Raw genomic sequence first — 17,721 nt, forward strand, 5'->3', positions numbered from 1 at the left:
CAAATTACAATTACTTTTTCACTCACGCATCGACTATTTTATTCCATTTCTGATAATAGACGGTGTTGAAAATTCCTTCTCTATTAATTTTCAGATCAGTTCATTTTAAATAATTTTAAATTGGCAAGGGGCAGTGTAAAATTACATTTATACTTTAGTACTTTTTTATTATATTTTAACTTTAAAAAAGAAATAATAAATAATTTAAGTCATTAAATTCAGAACCATATATATTAAAAAAAAAGTTAATAGTTTATATATAATATGTAAAATATAGAACATACTTAATTTAATATGTATTGCTTGTTGCATAGGGTTGGTCCAGTTTAATTAACATTTAATTATTTTAATGGATTGTATTTTATAATAACCAACATTAAACTTACAAAAATACTAATTAGTTGAAGAAAAAAGAAGAATTATTAATTTACAATTTCAAACTTTAAACAACAAATATTATTATTTAGCTCTAAATAGTACGAGGCCGATTAAGATGGCGGCCCCATCTCTTGGCAGTTTTGCAATTTATTGTGACATCCTCTACTAGGAATACAGCGCTAACATTTAAATTTGAATTTGAGATACGTTAGTAAAGAGGTTAAGTCAATGGTAAATAAAGGTTTTTATTGAATTAGTTTTTGTGTATAAAATTTTTCACTTAGTTGTGTTAAATAAAAAAGTGTACTATTGTAAATAGTAGATTAATGCAGTGAGTAAATATGGTTAGGTATAACGCGTTGAAAGGGCTTTACGATATCGAAAAGACTATAGGATGTGGTGGTTTTGCGAAAGTCAAATTAGCGACGCATCTGGCCACAGGCGAAAAAGTGGCAATAAAAATTATGGACAAACAAATGTTGGGGGAGGATTTACGACGCGTAAAATTGGAACTTGAAGCACTTAAAAGCTTCAGCCATGAAAATATATGTCAACTATATCAGGTAGAAATTTGTTAAAACATTTCCAGTTTTTAATAATATGATCGTAGGTAATAGAGACTAGTACTCATTTTTTTATCATAATGGAATATTGTTCTGGAGGTGAGCTTTTTGATCACATAGTTGAGAAAAATAGACTGAATGAGCCAGAAAGCAGAAAATTTTTCAGGCAAATAGTCAGTGCTGTAGCATACTTACATAGTTTAGGATATGCCCATAGGGACTTGAAACCAGTAAGTAGTTGACAGTACAAATATAATTATGAAAACTAATCAAAGACTTGTTTAGGAAAATGTTTTGCTAGATAAAAATCAAAACTTGAAGTTAATTGATTTTGGACTATGTGCAAAACCACAGGGAGGAATTGAAAATCCTCTGTATACATCTTGTGGTTCCCCAACATATGCTGCACCTGAACTTATTTTAGGACAGCAGTATTTAGGACAAGAAGTGGATGTTTGGGCTATGGGTGTATTGTTGTATGCACTACTGGCAGGCAGTTTACCTTTTGATGATCTGAACATTGATAATTTATACAGAAAAATATTGGTAAGTGTCATAGTGACAATTTGGTTTAATGAGTGAAGAAAACCAGATCATTCACAGAGGTGAGGGTAGAGTTATTCTCTATGGGATGCACAATAATTTTAAATATGATTTCCCCAGGGATTTAAAATCAAAAGTAGCTCCTGAAGAATTTTGGTTGTTGATGTAGTTTTTTTAATTTATAACATTGTGCTCATACTATTTATATTTAGGTACACAGTTCATCAACTAAATACTGTGTTAAAACACCAAGTTTATATTAATTTTTGGGTCGCAATAGTGGGATGTTTTCTTTGTTGCTGTACTGCAGGTTTATCCTTGTGTCCTTCTCTGATTTTGAGCAGAAACACCAAGAAGAAAATCAAACTGTTACTGGAGAATGAGAACAAGCGGATTTATTATAGTTTGGGTATGAAATTAAGCCTGACAAAGAAAAGGTTCGGCCTAGCTGTTGAGTATTGTTTATTGATTGAATTTTTTGATAAACCACTTATTGATGAGCCAGATTAATATTATATTTATAGAATAAACCATATTAATTAAAGCTACTTTGTTTTATAATGTTTTTGATGTATTGTTTCTTACAAAAAAACAAGTTCAAGCTTTCTTCTGCTCATCCAGCAGTTGCGGTTGTGACTGGCAAAATACATACAAGGGCACCGTAGACATATCTGAAAAACGAGGATGGAAACTGAGGACAAAAATTCGGCGTAAACTAGGAAACATGGCTCCAAATATTCAGCGTTGCTAATAAAAACCCATTTCAAACATCCCTTTGTTGTTTTGATATTTTTTAAATGTGTTCATGTATGTTTTCCAAATTATTTTATCTCTTGGTGTTTCAACATTTTTATCCAAGCTGGGCCCTTAGGTGTTTGCTGCTACATATAAAATAATTTGACTCGTCTTCAGGCTAGGATTAATTTTGGCCTACACGGAATTCTTGAATAGAAGAAATATGTTCAAGGTATTGTAAGGGCACAGGATTAATAATAGCTGATTCCTCTGTTATATCATGTCAAAAAGAATTAGCGATAGATTTTTAACATTTTAACAGTATTAACAAAAGGATGAAGTCTGATTTCTTGGAATTTTCTGGGAATTCTTCAAGGGTCAAAATATAAATACAGCAGCTGTATGATATGTGTTGCATTTGTATATAGTGAATACAGAACGATACCATTATCAATGCGTAATTTAGAGTCTTCTTGTTTTATACGATTGCTTGTAATTTTTGAAACAAATATTTACATTCTAACAATTGTTTTCAGAACGGAAAATACGAGGAACCACCGTTCATCTCGAAAGAGAGCCTTAGGCTAATCAGATCCATGCTGCAGGTGGAACCTAAGAAACGCATAAAGGTTACCGAGCTTCTGGATCATCCCTGGATAACGTTAGGTGTGCTGGGATCTGTCCAGTACAGACCCAGAAAAACGTCCAAATACGACAGCGAATGCGTCCAGGTATGAATGAGTGAATTAAGTCTTTCGTAAACCATTGTAACACTCACTGTTGTCAGGTTATGGCGAAGTTCATGGAGATGGACGAGAAACTCATATGGAACGAATTATCGAAGTGGAAATTCGATTACAGTACGGCGACCTATTTGTTGCTGCTGAATAGAAAACAAAAGGATCTGACTCTGAGGGTGATCTCGATACCGGCTTTGAAGATCGCGAAACATCTCGAGAAGGTTTGTTGCCGTTAAATAATTCGCATGTTCATCGTCATCCTGTATTTAATTCCATAGCCAGCTACACCATTATTGGAACTACCTGTAAATACTACGAATAATCTTAACGACTTCCTAACTCCCAACCAGAAGATGAAAATTCGGCGTAAACTGGGAAACGTGGCTACCAGCCCAAACTGGTCCACACCGACACCGCATGCTGTTATACAGGACACCTCTAGTCCTTACGGACAATTTTTGGACGCACCAAAGCGGGAGAGTAGCCGAAAATGTCTGAAACGACCAAGGAGTCCATTCCAGGATGAAGCTTCACCAGGTATTTTCCTATACATCGCTAAATTGTAAAACTTCAGCTATTTGTTTCCGCTAATCAGCCAATTCTTTTTCAGTTTACCACGTTTTTGAACAATAGGTGGCTTTGTTAAATTATCGCTCTGTAAGAGTCTAATCGGTTTACACTAGATGGTATGAGAAAGTACTTCTACATACTACGAATTTTGTACTAAACAAACTCATTTAACAGTTTTGTGAGTGGTTAATTCAAAGTTGTTTGAACCATAAAATATAAATTGTTGTTCAGGTTTAGACCCTGAGTGGGTCTGAGTTTATTTACTACAGGAGAAAACTAAACAATACGATTAAAAAATATTTATGTTGTATTAACATTTAACAAAGAAATATAACATAATAGCACAATCACAAAAGTATATACAACAATTCTTGCTTGCAATATTACTACATATACATTTAGTTCTCAATATTTTTGCTGTTATTCTGTTTGGTTCTTATCAGCATGAAATTGAAGGCATATATTCATCTGTTTCAAAAGCACCTGCTCAGAAAAATGTATTACAATTTTCAGTTTTCAATTTACTTTCAATTCCAATATTTAACTTCTAGCCATATTTTCCTTTTTGATAGGTTAAGCGAAATAATCTGTGACTTGCTATTAAAATTATAATTAGGAATTGCATCTTGATTAGGCAATGATTCCATTCCAATGATCCACATTTGGGTCCATAATCATGTGGTGGCTCTGAAATAAAAATAGTAAACCTTCCTGGTAAGAAGCTTAATGCAAAAGATTATAAGAGCTTTCCTGAAGTTTATGATTGTTTACCTTTAAAAACCGTTGCTGTGTTGGAGGATTTTTCCAAAGGATTCTGATTTGGAAAATTTATTTTATTTAAACCTTCACATTCTGGAAAATAATACCGTTATTATATTTTTGCATTTAAACAAATAATTTTTACCTTAAATGCTACAAAAATAGCAACAAATTTCCTTAAAAATTATGCAGAGAAATAGTAAAGTACAAATATAACCAAAGATGTTTCAAGTATTTCTAATATAAACAAATTCATGGTTAGTATGACTGCCATACCAGTTAAACCAAAAAATAGCGTAAGCGGATGGCGACTGGCGATGATGAATTACTAAGAAATTGGGTCACTAACAACAACGTTAAGCTTTTAATAGTATTACGAACTGTAAAATGTACCTCTACAGTCTAACTCTTAATTCGAACTTGTATTGTGGACAAATCGATTGTTTGAAGGAATTAATCGCCGAGAAGAATCAAGCTTTGTCCACTAGAACAGGAATTGTGTTTCATTAAGACAATGCCTGGCCACGCCTGTTGATAGCGACTCGCCAGAAGTTTCAGGGGCTTGGTTGGAAGGCTCTTGTGCGTCCACCTTATCAGGCATCAAGTGATTATCACTTGTTTCTGTCTATGAAGGAAGAACAGACGATTCTGTGTGGAAAATTCGCCTGAAGAGAGGCTTGTGAAAATCGACTGTCTCGGTTTAATAATGTTCTCTTAAATAAAGGCTTGAATTTCATTTTAAAATGGTGGATTTCATTTTACTACACCTATTACATCATACGCTTTCGGGCTAATTGACCGCTTTCGCAAATAGATTAGATTAATCAGAAAATATAATATAAATCAATCTCAAATGAATTAAAAATTTAGGCAATTTAGGATAGAAAATAAAAGAGGGGATTAATAATGTTATTACCAATGAACTGTTAAACTTCAGTAAAATACAGTGATTTGCGTCAATGTCTGCGCTTGAGAGATTTACTGAGAATTACTGTACTGAAGTGTATGTATGTTTTTATGCCTACACATGTAAGTATAAGATTAAGCTCTACTAACATCTAGTGACCAAAAGTGTCTTCATTTAGGTCTAGAGAATTTAACATTTTGTAAAGAACTGCAAAAAATTGATACCACTGATTGAAACTCTATTGATGGAAATTTATAAATGAAGAATTTATTATTTTAAATGTTTAACTATAACAATAACACTGAACACAATAATATTAAAACATTTAATCAGAAAATGTCATCAACCACGAATATTAAAAAAAGTGTTCTATAAATTAAGTATTTCTTAACATATTTTTACATACAGCTGGTCTAAGATATTGATTATGAATCATGGCGGTGGATCCAAATGTTACCCATAATGGTAAAATGTCATAATCTTAAGTCACATTATGATCTCTTTCTGTTGAAAACTTTATTCGAAATGTTACTGGTTCGATTGGTGTTGATCAGAGCTTTTACTAAATATTTCCCTGTTACTGGACGATCCTAGTAGCGTCTCTTATCAAACATCAAAGTATTGCGTTTTTCATGAATTATATCATTTTGTTATTGTAAATGTATATATATATATATATATATATATATATATATATATATATATATATATATATATATGATATCTATGATTATCTTTATTTTTAAATGACGGGATAGAATAATAATAAAAAACTAAAGCTGATATAAAATCATAGTTTTTCAGTGTATAAAATCTATAAAATATTAGGATGTGACGTTGTACTTCAATTTTGACGTTATCTATTGATGGCTTTTTTAGAGAATGGTATTTACTAGTAACTTAATATATGCAGCAGTCTTTTAATTATTTATGAATTATTATTAACTGAAAATTAATATATCATTTAGCTTTATTAGTGGAGAAGGTGGTTCTGCCGACCGCTGGCTCTTTTTTGGTATAGGACTGACTGCCTATTTTATTATTAATTATTAAAAAATTAATTAGAAATGTATTTAATACATTGTACTATAATTACACGTAAGGTACCTAAAAATGTATCTCCAAGGTACTTGGTATTAAAAAATATGTAAATATTAAAATATTTTTCTTTAATATTTCTACGACACCCTGCTTTTATTTTCTGTGTATAATTGAATTAATGCAGAGATCGTTTGTCTGCCAGTCTCCTTCAGATTGTACCCTATACAATACGTTTGGTGGCGCTATTTACGGAGCCAAAGGCAAAAAGCCAATAAATCTCGCCATCCGAAGTCTTGTAGTATGTTTCTCCGAAACAGGCGACAAGTAAGCAGTTAAAAGTTTAAATGGCGTCTTGCCGGCCCTTCGCGGCCCGTTGCCTCTTTCTTTACGACCCTCCAACTCTTAAATTAGTTGGGGGATTAATAAGGCACCCTTTAGCCCACCGATGGCCCTCGCGGGACGCATAGATAAGAAAAGTTTATGAGACAGGGGCGTAGAAAAACCATACGTATCAGTTTCCTGTTTTAAATATATTATTCCCCGTATTTGTGCGTGTTTATCCGGATTGTTATATATCCCAGAGTGGTCGAAGATGAATGTAAAGTATTTTAACTCTGTCAGGATATTTTATATAATAAAATATTAACGAATTCATGGGTGTTATGATTATACTAGATAGAATCATTAAAAAAAAACAGGGTTGATATTTGAAAAATTAGGTAATTTTCTACGCCCTTGTCTTTTCTACAGAACTTATGGCCGTTTTAACTTAGGCGAGTTAAAGACGACACCTAGCAAGTTCGTCGCTAACTGGAACTCCACCTCTATTTTCAAGATTTAGTGATATAGTTATTGACTCAGTTTATTCTCCGTTTCGGGGATATATCTCCGCTTTTAATTTATCGTTTTTGTTCTGTTTTAGTACCGCCGAAAAAGGCCACCCCTGGCAAGAGCACGCCCTGTCGTACACCGGATAGGTAAGTTGTTCTTTTTCTATGTAAAGGATAGTTATACGTTCGTTTTTTGTAAATTATGGAAGATGGATTAGATGAATGTTGAGACGTAATTCACGTTTTGTTTTTTTTGTATTTTGTAAACATGAAATATAAAATTTCTATCTTTTGATGTGAAATTAGAGTTTTAAGAATGGATGACATCGTGTTTGTGTAGTTTGGTTCGCTTCAATTTCCTGAATTCCTGCGTGTTGTACAGTAGCTGTATTGCTTCGATGTTGCTGTTATTTAGCAAACTTTATTTCATTCCAATCTTGGATCACTTTCTATATCCATTTGATTTCTAGGTCATCGTGCAGCTCTTCGTTGGTTACTTAGCGATAAGCACTGGTAATAATTAATCGTAGAACTTTGTTTGAACTGCGTTAGATTACTACTTGATTTAATGCTAGCGCGATCGCATATTTGCACCCCATGGGTTCAAATGATAGCTTTATGAGTGACTGATAAACCAATCTCTTTGATTTTACCATCGAGATGCATGTATTTATTGAATTCTGCTAGAGAAATCGGGCGTCCGTCAAGTGATATAATTAGATTTTTGTCAGTTCGCCGCAACACAAAATTAACATGAACAGATTTGGAGTTATTAAGCTGCATTTTTAAGTCTCTATCCATTTGTTGATCTTGTTGACTGCTACTTGTACTTTTTCTATAGCCTTAGGCAGCGATATATCTTTTGCCATGCTAACTGTGTCTTCGGCAAAAAAGTATTGTTTCTTTTGTTGTTACGATATCAGCACTGTAGGGCAGATATAGGAGCGGCCCGAGACTCTACCCTGGAGAAATAGGTTTTGAAAATAGAAGTGTCGAGAAAGCGGTATTCATGCGAAACTCTAAATTTTCTTTCGAAAATATATGATTCCATCAGTCGATAGTAATTCCGCGGTAGCAATTTGCTCATTCTGTAGATTAATCCCAAATGCCATACCCTGTCAAAAGCTTGTGCGCCGTCTTTTCGAATACCTCTTCAACAATCTCTCTTATTTTGTGCATTTGGTCGATTGTCGAGTGGTGATTTCGAGATCTGATATTTCCATAAATGATTTAATACGTTTTAACAGAAGTTTCTTAAATAATTTTGATATTGCAGATCGCAGCGAAATAGGCATGTAATATCCGACTTGATTTGCCGGTTTGTCAGGTTTTTTAAGCATAATTATTCACACAACATAACACACACACACAACACAAGTAAACATTCTAGAATATGCTTCAGCCTCTAACGGTATTGAATATGTAATATCAACATGATGATTGCTTTTCGTGGTAGCTCTTTCAATAACTCAGGTGAAATATCATCAATTACAGCAGCCTTTTTAGACCCTTATTGACGTTGTTATCAATTTCTATTGTAGATTATATAATATTCTATTCGAATGCGTTAGCTAAATGTTGTGCGAATAATCGTTGTCGAACTCACTCATTGCGCCATTTTTAATGGACGGTTCTCTAACAGGTCAGTTGAAAAGTCCCCGGCCTGGCACACTCTAGCCTTTCGTCTTGATGTTGGAGTAGCTTCCTCTGCTGGCCGAATGTTCAATTGCATTTCGGGTTTACTGCTCAAGATCGTCTATACTTTTGAAACCTACGGTTAAATCGATTTGTTCCTGCATGCAATTGAAATGGCCTAAAAGGTGTTTTGTCAGTTAAACTGTTCTTACTGGCAAAACTCTACTGTTACAGTTTTTACTAGTCACACTGGCCTCTATTTGAGCTATAACAGAAGTCTAGAAACCACCAAAAAACAAAAGTAGCATCAATTGGGGTTGCGTTCTCAGGTTTATTTCTAGTCAAAAGGTCCACTCTGTGCTCTAGTGAGGTAACCCGTTCGCATAGTATAAATACCACCACGACATCGAACGCAAACTTGTGTGAACATTTTACCCCTGTTTTCCGTGGCACCCTCACGCTTATCGTTGGGGGCGGCTTGAACTAAATTAGTGCAACGCGGCGGTCATCAATGGGCGTCTCTAATTGAACTCGTAAAGTCGTGAATCCTACGACCCTGCCCTATCGTAAAGCACGTCCCGGCCGACCATTTAGACAGTTTACGCGCGTTTAGCGTAATAAATAGCGGCTTTGCGGAATCGCAATGATTATTTTCGGTTTTGCTCGATTCGTAATACAATTTTAAGGTCTTTAATTAATTACGGTTCAGTTTCGGCGAATTCACCGGACGGAACTCGATATTAATGACATTCGAGTCGACGTAACTTCACGCCAGCTTTGATATAAAGCGAGTGTTTTCGCATTCTGTTGCAGGAGGAAAGGGAACACCGGTATCGACACTCCGGGTTCGGCCAGATGGATGTTGGGCAGTATAGAACGCTCACTGCACAAAGTAAGACACGCGCTGACGCCCAAAAAAGCTGCGGATGCAGTTGTCACAACTCCCACCCTTCTTAACAGTAAAGTAAGTCTAGAAATTAATTATCAGGTATTTTTTATATAGCTCGTCCAATAAAACAGCATCAAAATGTATGACGTCAATTCATCGCAGTGTTGCCGCATGAACTTAGAATTATGTTTTACGTTTGCCGATAATGTTTTAAAGAATTTTGTAGACATTTGGCAAGATGGTCCATTAGTACCAATCCAGATCGAATTTTGTACTCTAATTGGGTTTCATGTTTCGATGCATCTAACAGTATTCTATAGTCTATTCAAATTAACAGTGAACTCACGTCATCACAATGCCGAATGTATTATCTAACGCAATTTGTAAATTCTTTTTAAAATCAGACAATTCCCATTTTATTCTAGTTAAAAAGGGATAAAATGCTATTTGATACAACAGTACTACAAAAGTCGTCTGGTTGTCAAAGGTCTGCAAAATTCTTTTTAGGTTTTAAACCGAAAACGTTGTTGTTTTAACGCATTGCTTGTTTTGATAAATTTCAATTCGCTGCTTATTATTATCCTGATTGAAAATGTTGAAGCCATTAGGTAGGTAGTAGAAGTATTTCGAACAGGAACGACATTATGGAGGTCCTCCTCTTACCGGTAAAATGCGTTAGAGCGGTAAGTATCGATACTGTTAAATACTAAGTTGCTGCACTGAATATTAATATGGGCGCTGTGACTAAAATATCTGAAAAAAAATGAAGACATTATAATCTTGGAATCACTGAAAAGAAACCTCTCTCATACAAAGCGAGTGACGAATCAAAAGGAGCTTGATGTTAGCTCTATCAGAGATCAAATTTATGGTACATGTAAAAGTAGTGAGTAATTTTTTTTTGATGGATGAACTCCACTAGACATACTGAAGAAGAAATTGGCAAATGGTGGAATCGTGAACAAGTGTTGAATTGGAAATTAACAGCTTAGTTATTGGTTTAAATAGCGATTCAGAAAGTGACAGTGAGTGTAGTGTAAGTCCTTCGATAATATATGCATTAAATGTACTGTAATATTAAAATTAATTATATTTGATAACAATGTTTTTGTTTCATTATTTTATTTATATTAGAATTTTGTTATGTCAAAGCTAAAATGAAATAAAACTCAAAGTTGATGCGGCAACATTGCGAAGTTTTGACGTCATAAATTTAGATGGCGCGAGTTTACTGTTTTATTGTATGAGTTCCAAGTTTGAAACGAATGTTACATTTTTGCAAAGCGTATAATATATGACGTGCATTATCTATTTTATTGGGCGTGCTATGTTTTATGTATTTTTAACCAAACATGTTTTGTCATATTTTGGGAGAGAGAGAGAGTCATTTCATTTAGATCATCGGTGATTTCTGGATAAATAACTAAATCAACTTAATTTTGGTAAATTTGCCAGTCTGGACTACACGGTGGGTACATCATACTTCTCCAAGATCTAACAATTTTTAGCGTTTTACCAAAGAGAAGTGTACATTGGGAAGTAGCTCATAATGAATGATTCTCTTTCCGCCCCATTACATAGGTAGCATCACTTCTTTGTTCTGTCTTCATCTTTCGTTCGTCTAGACTGATTATCAGTTTGACAAAACACGTTCATCGCCACAGTACATTTTTTTCGCAACCTTGCCCAGCAGATTTTTCAATACTTTGGCGACTGCCATTATACACTATTCAATTCATCTCTCTAGAAACCAGCGGTATCTCTTCGAGGGGGGACTCTTTTTGATCTTTTCCTATATGTTATAACGGTGCCTATAATTTAGTCGATAATGAATAACTTCGTATCAATAAATAAGTAAAATCAACTAATGAACAGAAACACTACATTTAGTATACATTCAAATACTGAACTCGTGGTATTAATACAAGTTATTTGCTAATCAATCTGAAAAACGACACCGAACTTTTTTATTGGCTCTTAAACGGTTCCAAAGTTGGTGAGCACATTGGCTACACGATAGTTGTAATGTTCTATCTTTCACACCCCAATTAACTGTCACTTGCTATTGGTGACTTTTTTCGCATCAATTTTTTCGCGTAGTCGCAGTGGTTAAGATTTGTGACAGAATGGTACTCCTGCTGCGTCATTCGCAGGTTTCAATCCCGTCAGGAAATGGACGTACAAATTTTCTGTTTGTGATTGTCCATAGATAACAGTGCAAAGTCTAGAAAGGAACGACCATCCGAGTTACGCCAGTAACGAGGCTGGATAAGACTTAAGTCTCTAAGTTGACTACTGATCAGTCGGTAAGTTTTAATATCAAAGACCGTGGTTCGGAGCCAAGTAAAGAAGAGACTAACAAAACTTCAACCACATTGTCCAATTAACGTTGGTTAATCTGAACAGTGATAACTTTATTCAGGTTGAGAAGCTCTTAGTAAACTGTCTGTTCCTTGTTAATCCCATCTTCTATTTTTTTTTGGTTGTGATTTTAATCGGTCTCCAAGATTAATCCACTATTTTTTTGATTGTTTTAGATCGTTATGGCAGATCTATTTTTATCAGTGATGAAGGTGTGGTGAACTGGTTACAATGACATTTTCAGTTAATTGTAATTCTATTATACATAGATAATTTCTTATCTGTAAACTACAGCATTGATAAAAATTAATTCCGTGTTTTATTATTTAATATATTAATAATCACCTTAACTTTTAGGACTTATTTAATGTTTCGACCACCCAATGCAAGGACCCCGAGCTGGTTTTAGCCGAACTGTCCAAAGGCTTAGAAAAGAAAGGCATCAGTTGCAAACGTAAAGGGTAAGTGAAAAAACGAACAAGAGCAAAACGGGAAGCCCGACGAAAGTATACCGTAATTTATGGAATCATTTGCATGATTACACGGTTGCTATGGTTGACCTTTATCATCTCTATGATCTGGGCATCGTGCAATCTTCGGTTACCCTGGAAGATTTACGATTATTATGTTGCAGTGTATGTGGGTCGAGAACTGCGTTTGATTTGAAACTTTATTATTAATTTTATGGTGATAACACTTGTTCTTATATTGTTTTATACGAAAGAGTTTAAAAAGTCGTTTAGATTGGCATTCTTATTTGGTATTGTGTTGGCAAATATGCCTATAAAGTACCCGTAAATTTTTCAGTCGTATTGTAATTGAAAGAACTGTCATGTCTTTCTTATCACGATTATGCATCTGCTCTTGTTTTTTGCTTGTTTTGTCAAAAATCAATACTGTAATCATGCCTTAACCTTCATTTTCACCAAACATGTCTCCCTGTGATTCTATTTCTAATAATGAAAAAAGTATTTACGGCATTCAAAGAAGCGCTTATGTAAGTACATACTATTTAACAGCGATTACTTTGTGTTGGGGTATAACAATAGTGTAGATGAAGAAATAAAAATTCTACCTCAAAATAAAAAATTCTATTACTTTTTGAATACACATGACAGTCCCAACATTCGGCATATAATCTGTCGAAAATGAAAACAGAAATAAATATTAAAAATGTCTTCACTTCTAAAAAAACTATTATATTTTCCTAATCCTGAACAAATTTTGAATCAGGGTTGACTGTTCAATAATACTACAATATTAAAGCAGTTTTAACTTTTTGATAAAAACATTCTGCTAAAAGTAGTCAGCTTTTTATAAATTAATGAATCTGGAAAATTGATTACAGGCTGTATGTTCTGTGTATTTCTCATGCATAAATATATTTTCTCTTTTCTTTGTGTCATAAGTAATTATAAAAAACTTATTTCAGTGTAAAGGTAATTGTTTATTAAGGTTTGGTAAGATTAAGCTTAGATATAAGATTCACTAAGAGAAAACAAGACATCTATTAAGAACATTATTATTTTTTATCTTCAGATTTACCCTAAAAGGGAGCCTGGAACCCAACGTCCTGGACCGCTTCGGAGGTTGTTCATTCGAGCTCGAAATCTGTTACTTACCCGACATGGGACTACCCAACATCAACTCAGCCGGTAAACTAACGCCTTCCAAGTCCATCCTAAGGAACGGTCTGTTGCAGAAAGACCACGCCATATCGAGTAACTTGAAGGAACCTCAAACCTCCGCTGATCTCAATAACGAGCAGAGTATTAATATTTCCAGCAGTTCAGAAGGCTTAGCCTTCGTTGGCATACGGCGAAAGAGACTCAAAGGAAACTCCTGGTGTTATAAGAGGGTTTGCGAGGAAGTTTTGGCGTTGACCTCGACGGGGTTCAATAATAGTTTGAACGGATTGTTAGAGTCGTCGGTGTAAAATTGTATTTATTTATTGTAATTAAATCGGGAGTTTGTTTTTGGGTGGTTATTCTTAAGGTATATCGTAACAGGATTGCTGGTGTGTGTCGTGATACGTACACGTTACAATGTATTGATTTCAATTATTGGAATATTGATCTCGTTCGTATCGATGTGTTTTTTCACAGTTTGAACTACTTATTGACACAAATATAAGAATCGGGTCATTTTCATATACGTCCAGTTCATTTATATCCGAGAATGGTATTTATAAAGTTTGTAATTTTATATTTTGATAATTATTAATGATATTTTTTACTGATATTAAATTCAATTTGTTGATTGGTGATTTTTATTTCTGTCCTTTTTATCAAAAATCCTATAACTAGGAACTTAAAATAATAATACCTTACAATAATTAAAATTGAAATAAAAGTACGACAATGCTATTCTATGTATAAGTTTTCTAGATATATATATGAAGAAAATATTGAAAATAGTTTGACTCCACCATTATGTCATAACATAAGTAATCATATTTCTGTCGCCATAATCTTAATAAAACTCTAAAATAAAATGAAATCTGAATAAAATTATAAATTTTTTTTATTGGTTGAGCTAATACATATTTACGTGAATACATTTACATACAAATCTCACAGACAACATTAAATATGTGGGAATGGATTTTGATCAACGTTTAACATGAAAAAAACATATAGTGACAAAGCGCAGTCAGCTTGGGCTTAAACTAAATCAAATGTATTACCTGATAGGGCGAAAATCTATTAAAAAATTATCTTTGGATAACAAGGTTTTGTTGTATAAGTTAATAATTAGGCCTATATGGACCTATGGTATTGAACTGTAGGGCACTACTAGCAAATCTAACATAATTACCCTCCAAAGGTTCCAAAATAAAGTGTTGCGAGTCATCGTCCATATTACGTGTCCAACAAGCTGATTCAATGCGATATCCACATAGAACCCATAACGAGTGTGATTCAAAGTGCTAGTGCGAAGTACTCTGAAAGACTATTAGTGCATCCTAATGCACTCGCCAAACAGTTAAATGTGCGTGATGATAGTGAAGTGCGTAGGCTCAAACGCAAACTACCATACGAACTGGTTAATAGACACACTAGAATAAGATTTAGATTATAAGTTGTACAGCAGATCACTTACTGAAGTGATCTTATACATATTAGGATGGTTATATTATATAACGGAAATCAAACAATAATACTTATTGCCCACGGGTAGATTGTTAACGTTCCAAGAGATTAATAAAAAAACAAAAATACATAAAAAATATTTACATGAAGCTTGAACTTTAATATATCAACAATATTATAATATTTTTAAAAACATTAAAATAATTTATATATTTCTATTTTTCAAGGATATAGTGAGTAATGCAATGCGAAATAAGTATATTTAGTGCAATAGTTAAAAATGTAAATGGTCTATGTCTACGGTCTAAAATATGTTTTTTAATAATGTAAGTACACAATTTGTCCAGCTATAATGACATTCATAGACATAGCGATAATTTCTCATGCATATATAGTCCTTATGGTCCATAGATCAGATGAAGGTGTCCGATGCTTTGAGATTCGCTGCACTCAAGTAGCGACAGTTTTGCGTATTTACATCTCCATTAAGATGAAAATGGGCTTTATCCAAAAACAAGTTGTTGGTATATAATACACTCATTAGTCTGGTTTACATAGTCTAGCTTATTACTAGTATCCTGAGACTTTAATTCTTGCATCAATTGCATTTTGTAGGTATCTGTGCAATTTGAAATTCAATGATGATACATACACATTTAAAGCACTTGTGAGCTATTAAAGTGAAAGATTCGGATTGTCGCTAATAGACTGATAATCTACAAGGGATGAATAAAATAACACGAACTCTTGACATATGCACAATATTTATTTAATGTTGAGCTGTTGAGCCATCATTTGCTGTTAAAACCGTTGCAATTCTACGCGGAATAGTGATAAATATTTTTCATTGGAATGTTCCATTTTTGTACCAAAACTTTCGCCAATACCTTTAATGATGTTGGAGTTGGACATTACACTTTGCTCTAAAATTCCCCATAACGATTCATTTATGTTCATTATGCCAGGGAAGATGTTTAATATTCTGATGCTACCCAAACCACGACTGAACCTTTTTGGCTGTATGTTTATATGAATGCATTATCATTTTTGTTATTCTGGCCTAAAACCAGGCGGTGGAGTGCATAACGCATACCTGGTCGTGCAGACTTGCCCTGGTGTGATAAGTTGGACCGGGTTATATGAGACTGCCTCTGGGCTTACCAAACACTAAACCGGAACCGCCGCACGGTTGATCCCTGTGGGTCGCTAGTACTAATGCATTAAATTTGGGGATATGGCACCCGTTGATCGGACAGCCGTTATTAGGCACGAGGACCCGGCGATTCTATTGATTCGCGAACTTGAGTTCACACGACTGGGTACTGTCATATGGGAGCAAAAGTTATGACTGCAGCGATGGATGAGGTCGTTTCAGCCTGGAAAAGGGGGGGAGGTTAGCGGTGACGCGGTGCCAAGCTCCCAACATTTCGACCACATCGCGAACAAGCGCGTTTTCAGAAGAACTTGAGTTGATTTGTTGTTTGTGGAATGATTGAGAAATGAAGTGGTTGATTTCTGGAGTGTCAGTTTCCATATTGATTATTTCTAACAAACCATGAAGCGTTTAAGATTCTCCTGAGGAGCTTATTTTGGAAAATTTGAAGCCGTTTGACCTGGTTGGGTGTAACAAACTTGAAGTAGACATTAGATCCGTAGAGGAGTACGGACCGAATTAATATCTTGTTAAATAAGCATTTGATGGAGATGGGAAGTATGCTAGAAGGGCAGATCAAAGAAGCAGGTTTGCTCCCCCATGCTTGATTCTAGGAAGCAGGTAATCCAGATCGTAGGTTTCTTTTGGAATTCTCTAGACATAAACCCAGCTGTTTGTAGGAAACAATGTAGATGGTGATTCATCAGGCCATACCAAATTCTTCCAAGCAAATATTGAGATTTTATAATAGTTGTACCACTTCTTTGGCAGCTTAGCATTGGCTTCCATTATAAAGGGTTTCCCTATTGCAACCCTTTTCTGATTATTTTGTTTCTGAAGTTCTTAGAGTTCTTGAGGCGATCCAAGAATCAATTTAGCTGTTAGCTACTCCGTAAGTAGTGGGTAGGAGCAATATTTGGTAAATTCTTCAGACAATTATACATTACTTATTCAGTCTTATGATGTAATTACTCACTTTTAGCTGATTGGCAAGTACATTGTGTACTTTGTGTTATACTTGTTTTTGGGTTTTAGAGTCTGGGTCTGGGGCCGTTGACAATTGTTATATATTAACTATTCACACCAAAAATACATAGACGTATTTTATTATATTGAATAAATAAAATAGCTCAGTCAATGTAATACATTAGTTTATTAATCTATAACATCAGTATATAATTAAAGACTGATATTTGAGACTGCAACTCTTTCGACAGTAATTTAACGTTTGCAGTTATTTAAGGTTATGTTTTGCATGTGTTTCTAAACTGTAAGATGTGTAAGCAAGCTTTAACTTCGATTTTCATTTGTATTTTGCGGTACTTATTTCTTGAGAGTTCAAATGACGAACTGGAAACCGATTATTTCTGAAGTAAAATCCGACTTTGCACGAATCGCAAAAATCCTCTAATTTATAGTCCACCCAACAAAATATTAATGTAAATTAAATAAATAAACAAAAATAACGTCAGAAAATATTATTTTATATTATTATTTATTTATTTATTTTAACATTATTGTTAAA

The 17,721-nt window shown here is 34.2% G+C and overlaps 1 protein-coding gene across 1 annotated transcript; it reads left to right on the forward strand.

The window, feature by feature from the left end:
• The first annotated feature begins 572 nt into the window (after nt 1-572).
• On the forward strand, nt 573-14,030 carry LOC143197845 (maternal embryonic leucine zipper kinase). The gene is made up of 10 exons (XM_076406605.1): nt 573-941; nt 989-1,171; nt 1,227-1,487; nt 2,756-2,950; nt 3,007-3,180; nt 3,238-3,496; nt 7,159-7,213; nt 9,515-9,665; nt 12,309-12,412; nt 13,491-14,030. Exons 1-10 carry the CDS (start codon nt 720-722, stop codon nt 13,885-13,887), a joined length of 2,001 nt encoding a protein of 666 aa, XP_076262720.1. The 5' UTR covers nt 573-719; the 3' UTR covers nt 13,888-14,030.
• Nucleotides 14,031-17,721: the final 3,691 nt, after the last annotated feature.

The sequence above is a fragment of the Rhynchophorus ferrugineus genome, unplaced genomic scaffold (genome assembly GCF_030347505.1).
Source record: "Rhynchophorus ferrugineus isolate W39M unplaced genomic scaffold, kcgeb_rfMv2 rfM6, whole genome shotgun sequence".
NCBI classification, from domain to species: Eukaryota; Metazoa; Arthropoda; class Insecta; order Coleoptera; family Curculionidae; genus Rhynchophorus; species Rhynchophorus ferrugineus.